The sequence below is a fragment of the Podarcis vaucheri genome (assembly GCF_965113315.1).
Source record: "Podarcis vaucheri genome assembly, chromosome: 13".
Classification (NCBI taxonomy): domain Eukaryota; kingdom Metazoa; phylum Chordata; class Lepidosauria; order Squamata; family Lacertidae; genus Podarcis; species Podarcis vaucheri.
This window is the reverse complement of record NC_138751.1, coordinates 36,918,145-36,931,717: the sequence shown is the minus strand read 5'-3', so window position 1 is coordinate 36,931,717 and position 13,573 is coordinate 36,918,145. Positions and strand designations below refer to the sequence as shown.

The 13,573-nt window shown below is 46.4% G+C and overlaps 1 protein-coding gene across 4 annotated transcripts in view; it reads left to right on the top strand.

Annotated features, from left to right (window-relative positions):
* MPP2 (MAGUK p55 scaffold protein 2) overlaps positions 1-13,573 on the top strand; it is an 83,076-nt gene that overhangs the window by 57,524 nt on the left and 11,979 nt on the right. For all 4 annotated transcript variants that reach the window (XR_014212741.1, XM_082194401.1, XM_082194403.1 and 1 more), the window contains exons 7-12: positions 8,034-8,165; positions 8,593-8,698; positions 9,580-9,648; positions 9,745-9,906; positions 11,476-11,678; positions 12,317-12,445. Coding sequence is in view for 3 of the 4 variants with exons in the window: in XM_082194401.1 (XP_082050527.1) it covers positions 8,034-8,165; positions 8,593-8,698; positions 9,580-9,648; positions 9,745-9,906; positions 11,476-11,678; positions 12,317-12,445 (801 nt within the window). In the remaining variant the exon portion in view is untranslated. The remainder of the gene's footprint in view (positions 1-8,033; positions 8,166-8,592; positions 8,699-9,579; positions 9,649-9,744; positions 9,907-11,475; positions 11,679-12,316; positions 12,446-13,573) is intronic.

Sequence of the window (13,573 nt, the reverse complement as noted above, 5' to 3'; positions counted from 1 at the left end):
TCAGATGTCAAGGAAATAAACAACTATCTGTGACTTTTAGAAGACATCTGAAGGCAGCCCTGTTTAGGGAAGTTTTTAAAGTTTGATGTTTTATTGTGCTTTTAATATTCTGTTGGGAGCTGCCCAGATGGGCGGGGTATAATTATTATTATTATTATTATTATTATTATTATTACACTCCCCACTTTGCAGCACCTCCCACCACCAACCATTTCACTTGGATTGGGAGCCTCCGACCAGAGGAAGTTTAGGGAAGTTTTTAATGTTTGATGTTTTATCGTGTTTTTAATTTTCTGTTGGGAGCCGCCCAGACTGGCTGGGGAAACCCAACCAGATGGGCGGCATATAAATTATTTTTATTTTTATTTTTATTTATTACAGGACCAGTTAAACCTGGTATGCATCCCTGTTTGGCCCATGAGGTTATTTTTCCAAAATCAGCCCCATCTGCCCCTCACCTGATATCATACGTGAGGCGGGGAGACATATAAGAAAGTAGCTGCAATTGGGAGCTTGAAAGGAGCTCCCGATTATTTCCAATAGGAACTCCTTGGTGCAGCTGAGTGAGGCACAGCCCTTTGCGAGTCCCGACAATCCGCTGATCCTCAGTGCCTGCAGGGCCCTGCGCTGTGCAAGTGGGGGGCTTGCAAAGTGCTGTGTCTTTGCCTACAGCTGTTTTGATTTCAGACTGCGCAGCCAAAGGAAAATGGGTCACCCAATGTCATGGTGACATCAGGTGATTGACAGGTGGCTGGCCCTGCAAGGGGAGAAGGGGGGTGGAGATAAGAATCCACCCCCCCCAGCTGCATCCAGTTCCCCACCCCTTCTTTATTCCATAGAATCTATGCTGTGTTTTGCAGCCTTTTAAAAGCAGCCTTAGCAGCTGATGGTTGTTATTTTGGCTAAACTAAAGCTGCACAAGGAAACATCATTTCCCTACAGTGAAGCAGGTCTTCTTTAATACATATAATAATATTGTATTCTTTTTCCGTACAGAAAGTTACATTTGCTACTCTGTCTTATTGATTTCCCGCTCAGCCAGCATCAATGCTTATAACCCAAATCACATACAATTGCATTTTAGGTTTCCTCTTTATCTGATTCCATCCTCTGTGACATATTTCTCAATATGTTCCGCTGTTTTCTTACACTTCAGACACCGCTGTGGTCCTCATGTGTGGAAAATAACTTTTTATATAGACTAGGAACGGTTTCCAGTCTTCTTTAAAAGATTCTAAATTTAGACAGCATGTTAAAAAGCAGAGACATCACCTTGCTGACATAGTTAAAGCTATGGTTTTCACAGTAGTGATGTATGGAAGTGAGAGCTGGACCATAAAGAAGGCTGATCGCCAAAGAATTTATGCTTTTGAATTCTGGTGCTGGAGGAGACTCTTGAGAGTCCCATGGACTGCAAGAAGATCAAACCTCTCCTTTCTAAAGGAAATCAGCCCCGAGTGCTCCCTGGAAGGACAGATCCTGAAGCTGAGGCTCCAATACTTTGGCCACCTCATGAGAAGAGAAGACTCCCTGGAAAAAACCCTGATGTTGGGAAAGATGGAGGGCACAAGGAGAAGGAGATGACAGAGGACGAGATGGTTGAACAGTGTTCTCAAAGCTACCAGCATGAGTTTGACTAAACTGCAGGAAGCAGTGGAAAACAGGAGGGCCTGGCGTGCTCTGGTCCATGGGGTCACAAAGAGTCAGACACGACTAAATGACTAAACAACAACAACAAAAATTTGTATCTTTCATCAGTGCCGTCAGTTTTGCCATCTCTGCCCATTCCAAGATTTTCATCAAACGTTCTTCCTTGGAGGGTGTTCTCTCTTCGTTACATTTCTGTGCGTGTAGAATCCTTGCTGCTGTAGTCACATGTGCACGTAAATACTGTTGAGGCTTCCTTTGGGATTTCACCGTCTACTCTCTGTCAGCTTCGCCTTTGAGCCGATGCCACCGACTGGGCTCAACCTCTTCTGCCCCGTCTGGGCCAGGCGAGCTGGAAAGGCACTCCCAGAGACCTTCCACAGCAGGGAGCAGGTCTAAGTGCTGTGGACTGAGCACCAAACTCAGTGCTGTGGACTGAGCACCAAACTCAGTTCCAAAAGTAAGCGGAGCACAGCAGAGTATGGACCACATGAACGACGGCTCTGAAGTATAACTTATTTTATTCTTTACAGCTACTGCAGAACTAAAATAAACTACAGTGGTACCTCAGGTTAAGTACTTAATTCGTTCCGGAGGTCCGTACTTAACCTGAAAGTGTTCTTAACCTGAGGTACCACTTTAGCTAATGGGGCCTCCTGCTGCCGCCGTGCTGCCGGAGCCCGATTTCTGTTCTTATCCTGAAGCAAAGTTCTTAACCCGAAGCACTATTTCTGGGTTAGCAGAGTGTGTAACCTGTAGCGTATGCAACCCAAGGTACCACTGTAACTAAAGACTAATCGGAGACGCTGGACTGCATGAGTGTTACAGTTGCTTGAGCAGTCACCTTATCTATATACAGAAAACACTCAGACTCCTACAGGCTGGAGCGGAAGAAGCGATGAGCAAAATCCGCCCCCTCCTTTCTGAAACATTGTCAGATTCTTGCAATGGGAGGGGTGAAATATCCTCACTCTCCCAGTGATGCAGTTTTCACGTAATGCCAAGCCAAACCGTAGCTTAGCCAAATAAAAAATTGTGGCCGTCCTCAGTCCTGCTGTGCCAACTAAGCCATGGTTTGGCTTAGCATGTCGTCTGGGCCCAGTCTCATGGTTCTGCTTGCTGCAGACAAAGATTTCTTCGTGGTTTCCTGCCTATGGGTTTTTTTGCAGATGCAAGCCCAGGTTTAGTTGTAGTGCTCAGTGGTGAACTTGTAAAAGGGTAAAATGCTTCTTAGGCATTCAAGCAAGCAAAAGAAACAACATTTTCCCGCTCCTAGCAGACTTGTTAAAATATATAAGTCTGAATCAGATAAGTGCTGGAGAGGTTGAGGGTACATTTTATCATATGTGGTGGACTTGTAAAAGGGTAAGAGTATTGGGAAATGATATATAATGAATTGAAAAAACAACATTTAAACGTACCTTTCCCAAACAAACCAGAGTCTTTTTTTGTTGGGAATAATTCAGAGGGAAATTCCCAGGTGTCAAAAAAGACTACAGTGGTACCTTGGGTTACAGATGCTTCAGGTTACAGATGCTTCAGGTTACAGACTCCGCTAACCCAGAAATAGTACCTCAGGTTAAAAACTTATTTCAGGATGAGAATGGAAATTGTGCAGCGGCAGCGGGAGGCCCCATTAGCTAAAGTGGTCTTCAGGTTAAGAACAGTTTCAGCTTAAGAACGGACCTTCAGAACGAATTAAGTTCTTAACCCGAGGTGCCACTATATTTGTGTATGCTACAACCGTGGCCCATGTTTTGTTACCCCCAAAATGGAAAATGAGCGAGGTCCCAACCAAAGAAAAATGGCAACTTAAAAACTGATGGAATACATGCAAGATTTAACATATAAGAATAAGAGAACAAGAAGAATGTATGTTTAAAGAAAACTGGAAAATCTTTACTGTATATATGGGTGAAAATTGTGTTCATTTAAAAATGTTGGTAGCAGTAAGATAAATTCTACAGTGAAAGCAAGTTTTAATGGATGTAACAATGGATTACTGAATGGTTTAGTTCATGTAAAATATACAGGGATGTGTGGTATGCAAAATGAACCGCGGAAAGAGAAGAAGGGAAGTCATGGATTTAAGGTTGTTTAAATGAATATTTTGAAAAACTATAGATACATAGATGATAGATAGATAGATTAGATATAGATAGATAGATAGATGATAGATAGATATAGATAGATAGATAGATAGATAGATATAGATAGATAGATATAGATAGATAGATAGATAGATAGATAGATGATAGATAGATAGATGATAGATAGATAGATGTAGTGCTCAGCCAGAGCATGACATAGCCTTGGGTAGCACAGGTCATGGTATATAATGTCAAAACGTATGTAAAAAACCAGTGCATGGTGCCTTGCTTTCCCAGTATAGGATGGTATGCATTGACTCATCCACTGGGAGACTGAATTTCTAGATGCCACTGGCGAGGAACTAAACTCCGAAGAACGATGCCAATGCCTCACCCTCACGAAGTATAACAAATAGAGATCTATTTACAGGGGAACTGTTCCTGGTAAACGTGAACACTTGATTCTTCCTTAAAGTCTGGAGCAAATTTCAAGCCCTGCTTGCAGGCCGCTGTGTCAGAGACGTTATCCTCCGAGCATGGGTAGCAGAATGCTTGCAGCGTCCCTCTGCTATCCACCAGTCTTCTGAGATCTGGGACATCTGGGATGTCCCAGACATCTGGGATTGCTCAGTGGAAACACTTCAGCATGAAACGTGAAACGCAGGGAATAAAACTTAGGGGGGGACGATTTGAGGGCATATGTGCGTTTTGTACGGAATACTCGAGTGTTCTTCCTGTTGCGATGGTGCGGGCGGGGATTTGAGAGTAATGTCTGGCGATGCTAGAAGCATTCCAGAGGGAGGGATTGTGTAATGAGTTAGCAACAGCTCCTTGTCACAAAGCCCATGCTGATTCCAAAGCGAGCGGCAGAGGGGTGGGGGAAGTATGACGTGAGTGGTGGTGATGGAGACGAGCACTGCTTGTTTTCATGTGAATATAATCCTGCTGCTTTGTGGAAGCAAAGAGGATTATTTCACACCAACAAGCCCAAATAGCGGCCTAAAAAAACGACAGCAGGGGCATGTGTGTATGTGTGTGTGTGCGCGCTTGGGAAGGCACGTTAACTTATTACACAATTCTCCTCTGCTTCCCCACCTCAATCTTTCCCTCTGTCTGGAGAGATAATATATAACTTGCTCAAGGGCTTTGGGAGGGAACAATTTAGAGCACAGAAGCAACAGGGGAAGGATGTATTCAGGGCTGGCCCTGCTGTTAGGTAGAATGAGGAGGCTGCTTCAGAAGGCAAATGCTGGGATGGGAGGGAGGGGGGAAGAACAGCATTCGGCCCTCAGGTGGCAGTGGAAGACACAGTCCACCATCACCTGTCAGGTTTCCTTGTGGTCCCTTCCGACTCTAGGACTCTATGATCCTAGATTGCATTTACGCACATTTGTGGGACTGTACTGCAACATTTGGGATGCGGGTGGCGCTGTGAGTTAAACCACAGAGCCTAGGACTTGCCAATCAGAAGGTCGGCGGTTTGAATCCTTGTGACGGGGTGAGCTCCCGTTGCTCAGTCCCTGCTCCTGCCAACCTAGCAGTTCGAAAGTACATCAAAGTGCAAGTAGATAAATAGGTACCGCTCCGGCGGGAAGGTAAACGGCGTTTCCGTGCGCTGCTCTGGTTCGCCAGAAGTGGCTTAGTCATGCTGGCCACATGACCCGGAAGCTGTACGCTGGGTCCCTTGGCCAGTAAAGCAAGAGCACCGCAACCCCAGAGTCATCCACGACTGGACCTAATGGTCAGGGGTCCCTTTAACTTTTACTGCAACATTCAGGGACGCAGGTGGCGCTGTGGTCTAAACCTCAGAGTCTCATGGGTTTGCTGATCAGAAGCTCAGCGGTTCAAATTCGCTTGACGGTGGTGAGTTCCTGCTGCTCTGTCCCAGCTTCTGCCAACCTTGCAGTTCAAAAGCACACCAGTGCAAGTAGATAAATAGGTACCGTTGCAGCAGGAAGGTAAATGGCATTTCCGTGCACTCTGGTTTCCATCACTGTGTCCCATTGCGTGAGAAGCAGTTTAGTCCTGCTGGCCACATGACCCGGAAAGCTGTCTGTGGCCTGAAAGCGAAATGAGCGCCGCAACTCCATAGTCGTCTTTGACTGGACTTAACAGTCCAGGGGTGCTTTACTGCAACATTCAGAGCAGTGCACATTTTAAAGGATGGCTGGGTTTCACTTTGCGTATTGTTTCCTGAAAGTGCAAGTGATTTAAGTTCTCCAGACTCACGATTCCTACGATAGCAATGTCTTGCTCCATATGTAACTGAGCTGTAGAAAAGGTCTCTACAAACTGAAAGCAGAGACTCTATGTGGCTTTGTTATCCATTAAAATGTTTCAAGGAACACATTTTTAATGGAATCACATTTCTCCCACATCCCCGGCCAGCCAGTGTCTTAGCCCATTTCCCTTGATCCGTGAGAAGTGGAGCCGAGTTTGATCTTCGACAACATTTCATTGTTGAGATTCAATGTGGGGCTGCAAGGGTGGGGATCGAGAGAGCCTGAACTGGGGTTCTCTTCTCCCTTTGCTACTGCTCAAGCGCTGAGCCCCTGAGTTTCTTTGCAAACATCCTTCTGTGTTTTCGTCCCCGCAAGCGTTCGGATTGGGCAGGGAGGGGGACGAGTGAAAGGTCTCAACAGACAGGCTCAGATATGATCCGTTTCCCAGGAGACGTCAGCAGTGTGCGTCTCCTGCGAATGCAAATAAAAGGAGTCTATAATGAAGAGAGAGAGAGGCTAGTGTTTTTAACTCGCTGCCTTCCACCACCAGGATTTATTGTTCGAAGATAACAGGGCAAAATGAGTACTGTACTGGCCAGGCTCTTGCTCTGCAGTCTCTCTGGCAAATTGCTGGGTTCGTCTCCTGACTACCGGATTGTTCTTTTCAGTCCACAAGGAGGGAGGAGGTGTTTGCAGTTAGAGCGTTAAAACGAAAACCAGCAATTTATTGCTAAAGAAAAGGGTGCCAGGCCTCAGTTCGGCTAGGAAGCCTCGTGTTGCCAACTCCCCACCTCCCCCAAGTTTCTGAGCTGTGGTTTAATTTGCAAAAATGGGCAGGCTAAGTTTGCTCATCTCTGTGCTGCAAGTTATTTATTTCACTGGTTTCTGCAGGTCAAGCTGATGTTCAGGTGTGTGTATTGCTGCTGCTGCTGTTGTTGTTTGCAGCTAGTCCTAGATGGAATTGCACTCCTGAAGAACCATGTTGGCTGTTTGGGAGTTCAGCTGGACCCAACATGCCGGAGTAGTGGGAGGGCTTGGAGTGCTTTTTCCCAGCTTAGGCTGGCACACCAATACCTGATGCCACCACTTCTTCTTTTGCTCTGCTATAAGTTTTCTGGGAAGGTTTAGGGGTTGGTGGTATGGGGCTACCTTTGAAGGTGACCCAAAAACTACACTACTGTATCTGCTGGCGAACTGTCTCGCCAGAGTGGTGCATGCTCTGGTTTTCTCCTGCTTGGACTACTGCAATGCGCTCTACGTGGGGCGACCTTTGAAGGTGACCCAGAAACTACAACTAATCCAGAATGCAGCAGCTAGACTGGTGACTGGGGACGGCCACCGAGATCACATAACACCAGTCTTGAAAGACCTACACTGGCTCCCAGTACATTTCCAAGCACAATTCCAAGTGTTGGTGCTGACCTTTAAAGCCCTAAACGGCCTCGGCCCAGTATACCTGAAGGAGCGTCTCCACCCCCATCGTTCAGCCCGGACACTGAGGTCCAGCTCCAAGGGCCTTCTGGCAGTTCCCTCACTGTGAGAAGCCAAGTTACAGGGAATCAGGCAGAGGGCCTTCTCAGTGGTGGCTCCCTCCCTGTGGAATGCCCTCCCACCAGATGTCAAAGAGAAAAACAACTATCTGGTTTTTAGAAGACATCTGAAGGCAGCCCTGTTTAGGGAAGTTTTTAATGTCTGATGTTTTATTGTGTTTTTAGTATTCTGCTGGGAGCCGCTCAGAGTGGCTGGGAAAACCCAGCCAGATGGGTGGGGTATAAATAATCAATGATAACAAATTATAATCATAATTGTTACTATTTTATTATTGCAGGGTTGGGACAGGCATAGCTATCTCCCGCAGAACTGGAGACTTGAGATGGGTAGAATCTTTCATCCCTTCCTGTTTTCAATTCCATGGTTTCTGGTGTCAATGCCACAGTCTACCGTGACCTGCAAGCCCACTTTGTTTCCATCTTAGCTGGCTCATGATGTCAACCCCTCTCGGATCGGTCCTTCTGAGTCTCCTCTCCCACTCCAGAGCCTCCCTGCTCATCTCACCTTGCTTCCCCTTCCTTAGGTGTTTGTGAAGGCCCACTTTGACTATGACCCAGCCTCTGACAACCTCATTCCATGTAAGGAAGCTGGGCTGAAGTTCATTGCCGGAGACCTCCTCCAGATCGTCAACCAAGATGACCCCAACTGGTGGCAGGTATGGACCTTGTGTCAAATAAATGAGCCATGGGCTGGATCAGGCCCAGGTGCATGTTCATGGGATTAGGCATGGGTGGCGTTCAGGGAGAGCTGTTTGCCACCAAGAAATCAGTCTGTAGGGAGCTAGGCCAGAACTAGCCAGGGAAATCAGAGTGGCCCCATGCAAGACAGAATAGGACATCTGCACATTTAGGTGTCCTAGAAAGGAATGCAATTTCTAGGCAAAAAACCAGAAGTCTGTATGAGGGGGTCTCCACCTCTACTTTACTGCAATTCTTTTATTAATACTGCAACTGCTAAAAATGTCAGAATGAAGAAAATGGGTTGCGTGTCCTTGTGGGAGGGGGAAAGCTTTTTACGTGATCTCGGGTCCCGCAATTTATCTCCCCACCCGGGTGCTCAGAACTAACCTTTGGTTCTTTCAGGCCTGCCACGTGGAAGGCGGCAGTGCTGGTCTCATCCCAAGCCAGCTGCTGGAGGAGAAACGCAAGGCCTTTGTGAAGCGAGACCTCGAAGTCACACCCTCATCAGGTAAAAGGCACAGCCCCTCCCAGAGCCTCAATTCTCAGAGTTTCCTGGGAAGAGAGACATAGATTGTGAAATGGTTTGAGGAGGGAAATGGGACTCTCCTAACAACTCTCAGCACTTTAGACAGTCGTGACTTCTTCCCCTAAGGCAGCCTTTCTCAACCTGTGGGTCCCCAGATGTTGTTGAACTACAACTCCCATCACCCCTAGCTAGCAAGGCCAGAGCTCAGGGATGATGGGAGTTGTAGTCCAACAATATCTGGAGACACACAGGTTGAGAACCGCTGCCCCAAGGAATTCTGGGAGCTGCCGTTTGTCAAGGGCGCTGAGAATTCTTAGGAGACCCTCTGTTCCCCTCCCAGAGCTACAATTCTCAGATTCTCAGAGTGGTTTAACAGTCAATCTGTCTTCCTGGGGAACTCTGGGAACTTGCTCTGAGTGGGGAATAACAGTGGTATCTTGGTTCTCGAACTTCCGATTTGAGGGCCACACTTTTTTCTGAGTGCTACATTCAAGTCTGTCTGTTTTGGCCATTTATTTTAGTTTTTTTTTTTTTTAAAAAAAGTGTGGAACGGATTAATCCATTTTGCATTACTTTCTATGGGAAAGCGCGCCTTGGTTTTGGAACGCTTTGGTTTTGGAACAGACTTCTGGAACGGATTAAGTTTGAGAACCAAGGTGCCACTGTCAAGGGTCTTCTAAGAACTGTGGACAGTCTGCGGCTCCCAGAATTCCCTGGGGGAAGCGATGGCCATTTAAAGTGGCATTGTGGTGCTTTCAAGGTGCGTCATGTGAATGTGCCCCTACTCCCACCTTCTTCCACACGTGCGATAGCTTTCTCTCTCTGCAGCTTTGCTTAGTGCCTCCTTTTCCCCCTCCTGGCAGGTGCCTTGTGTGGAAGCCTCAGCGGCAAGAAGAAGAAGAGGATGATGTATCTGACCACAAAAAATGCAGGCAAGGGATCCCAGTGTGCCTTCACATTTCTACATCGCCTGACCGCGCTTCCTCTGCATTAATGGCTGATGGCGATTTCTTTCCCTCCCTCTTCAGAGTTTGACCGGCACGAGCTGCTGATCTATGAGGAAGTGGCTCGCATGCCTCCGTTCCGCAGAAAAACCTTGGTGCTGATTGGGGCTCAGGGGGTCGGCCGGCGCAGTCTTAAGAACAAGCTCATCATGTCTGACCAGTCACAGTATGGAACCACCATCCCATGTGAGTCTTGCTGATTGCAGACGGGGTGTCAGGAATGAGCCAGCTCCCAGCGAAGGTTTGCAGCCAACTGCAGAAAGCAGCCAGGAACAGAGAGGCTTAGGTGTTAGTCAAAGCAGGGGAGAGCCAGCAGCTGCAGACTTCCGCTCTTCCTGACCTTGATGGGCTGGCTGATAAGGCAGTAGCTAAGAGCAGGCTAAGCCAACGCTCGCAGGAAGCACAAATAGGTACGAATAGACTCAGCCTCTCAGACCAGGAAGAGGTTGGAGCTGACCCACTAAGTCCAAGGAGTTGATGAATGGGAGGGTTGCTAGACAGGAAGCAAAACAAGAGGCGTAAGAGCCGTAAGTTCAATATCTTCTGTCGTGGCCAGAAGCAGTCTTCAGAAGGGTCAATAAGAACTTTGCGGTTCTTATTATTAATCATTTCCCCCTGCCATCTTTTACAAATCCAAATCTTTTACCTCTCCATTGTGTCCAAAATTCACCATTAAACTACAAGTGATATTCCAATCCTACTAAAGATTTTAACTGTTTACAATGGTTTTTAAGATAAATAATCAATTTTCCCCGTTCCTTATTAAAATTTTGGTCTTCCTGATTTCTGATTCTTCCGATCATTTCTGCCATTTCGGCATAATCCACCAACTTGATCTGCCGTTCTTCTCTGGTTGGGACTTTATTTAAAATCCCTGTTTGTGGAAAAAATATTCATATAGTACTGTATCATGAAAATACATCACAGTGGTTTGCAACAATGGAGATATATAAAACTGTAAAGAGTTAACAAAAAGAGTTGAAAGCAAAGGCATTATAAAAGCAAACATTAGTAGACCCTTCTGGGGGGATGGATTCTTAATTTTCTGCAAAAAATAGATATAGAAAAGTTTTCATCAGGCAAACATTTAAAAGTTGGCACAGAAAGTGCCCATCGAATCCCACTTACTTAAAGTTGTGTCCCACTTTGTTTCCATCATGGAATCCAGATGCTTGTTATCTTTTATTCCTTTATTTTTACATTTATATATTACCATTCTTCCTAGGATCTCAGGGTGGCATTTATGGTTCTCTCCCTCCTCGTTTTTATCCTCACGACAACTCTGTGAGTTGGGTTAGGCTGAGGGGCAGTGAATGGCCCAAGGTCGCCCAGCGAGCTTCCTGGCTGAGTGACGATTTGAACTCAGGTTTCCCAAGTCGTAGTTGAACACTTCAATGTGCACTTTTTTAAAAAAAATCTATATGTGTCAGTCTGTAATTTTTCACAAAACGTATTTTCTCACAGAATGCGCAATTATAAACACACTTTCACTTGTGATATGCATTTTTAAATGCATTTTATCTGGGACTATGAAATGCATTTTGATACGTTTAGAGCCAAGAACTGCGTCACAAAATCTGACAAAATGCATACTGTAAGTTTCCATCCACACTTTAGTCTGGGTGGTGCAGATGAGGTCAGTCCCCACCGGAAGATCAAATTTCGAATTATTTTTCTGTTGGGAGCTGCCCAGAGTGGCTAGAGAAACCCAGCCAGATGGGTGGGGTATAAATAATAGTATCTGTGCTTCTGCAGATACTTCACGGAGACCCAAGGAGCACGAGAAGACCGGGCAGGTGTACTGCTTTGTGACCAGGAGTGAGATGGAGGGAGACATCAAAGCAGGCCGCTACCTGGAACACGGCGAGTATGAAGGGAACCTCTATGGGACCAAGATTGACTCCATCCATGAAGTCGTAGAGTCAGGCAAGATGTGCATTCTGGATGTGAACCCCCAGGTACTGCTTCTTTTCTCACTCCAAGGGTTGGGACCGAGGGAGGAGTGGGGAGAGAGTCTTCCCTTGGTCGGCTGTGCCAGGAACCTTTCCTGGTTGCAATGCTAGGTCTTGGATTGCATAATTTATTCAGGTCACATAATTTGTAAGTACAGAATTGCAACTCGACTCTCATCAGTGTTGCAGTACTGGAAGTCAGTCTCCCTCCCTCCCTCCCTCCCTTCCTTCCTTCCTTTCTTTCTTTCTTTCTTTCTTTCTCTCTTTCTCTCTTTCTCTCTTTCTCTCTTTCTCTCTTTCTTTCTGTTTCTCTCTTTCTTTCCTCCTTTCTCTCTTTCTTTCCTCCTCCCTCCCTCCCTCTTTCTTTTTTCCTTCCTTCCTTCCTTCCTTCCTTCCTTCCTTCCTTCCTTCCTTCCTTCCTTCCTTCCTTCCTTTCCCTCCCTCCCTCCCTCCCTCCCTCCCTCCCTCCCTCTCTCCTCTCCTCTCTCCTGTCTCTCTTTCTCTCTTTCTTCTTTCTTCTCTCTCTCTTCCTCTCTCGCGTTCTTTCCCCCCCCTCTCTCTCTCTCCCCTCACTGTCTTTCTCTCTCTCTTCTTTCTCTCTTTCTTTCCGCTTTCTTTCCTCTCTCTCTCTGATGCGTCAAAAGGCTGTGAAAGTTTTGAGGACAGCGGAGTTCGTCCCCTACGTGGTGTTCATTGAGGCACCGGATTTTGAAACCCTTCGAGCCATGAACAAGGCAGCGCTGGAGAACGGTGTGGCAACCAAGCAGCTTGCGGTGAGTCCCCTCAACGCCCACATGGCAGGCAAGCGGGCAGAAGCAGTGGCGAGGAAGAGGGGTAGCAGCAGCAGCAGCTGGGGCTAGCGGCTGCAAGGAAGGAGGCCTCTGGAGGTGGCCTTGCCAAGCACACCTCCTGCACAGAAGTTGGCCTGGGCAGGGAGCCAGTCCCTCCACAATAACCCCTAGCGTAACACAGAAGGGTTGTTACAATCTAAGCTAAATACCATCATTTTGATATAAGGTGTGGTCCTCATAAATATATCAGCTATGTTAATGGAAATGCTGTTAATGAGAGACCTCCAGCCATCCACTTAGGGAGAGAGACTATGGCATGGAAATCTTGCTGATGTATTCAATGGTCCAGTTATTTGACAGTGTTCCTGCTCAATTTTCCTTTCTTCTTCTTCTTCTTCTTCTTCTTCTTCTTCTTCTTCTTCTTCTTCTTCTTCTTCTTCTTCTTTGTCTTTAATAATAATAATAATAATAATTCAATTTATATACCACCTGTCACGGGAATTGGGGTTGCTTGTGTGTAAACCTCTAGCTGTTCCAAACTGCTTAGGGGCGGTTGTGTCTTTCCCTGACTGAGCAGCCTGGGTGCTGCTGCTGCTCAGTCGCTCGACGAATCCGTGAGTGGGCGTCTCCTAAATTTCCTCCAGCATAAGAATTCCTTAACGGACAACCTTCGCCTCGCCTCTCTGCGCGGAAGCCTTCTGCGCAGAGTGGGTGTGCCGAGTGGTGGTCCTCCACCCTCCTCACTGACTTCACTGCTAGAGTCTCGGAGCCTCACCTCCGAGATGCTGTCTCCCTCTCCCTTCTTCCTGGTGTCACCTGGACTTTCTTCCCCAGATGACGTTCTCTCTCTACCCTTACTCGTTCCCTCTCCTGCAGAGTCTGGAGGCCTCGCCTCCCCCCTCTGCTCTGATGTCAGTTCCCTGACACCACCCTTTATCAAAAGATCACAGGGTTATGTAGCATATTATTATTATTATTATTACTGTTGTTTTACAATAACCTCTCTGTTCTTTATATTCTAATAAAATTAATTCAAAAAACCCACACAGAGCATAAAAACAAAAACATAATAATAGACAGCATAATAATAAAAGAATCATAATTAACAGC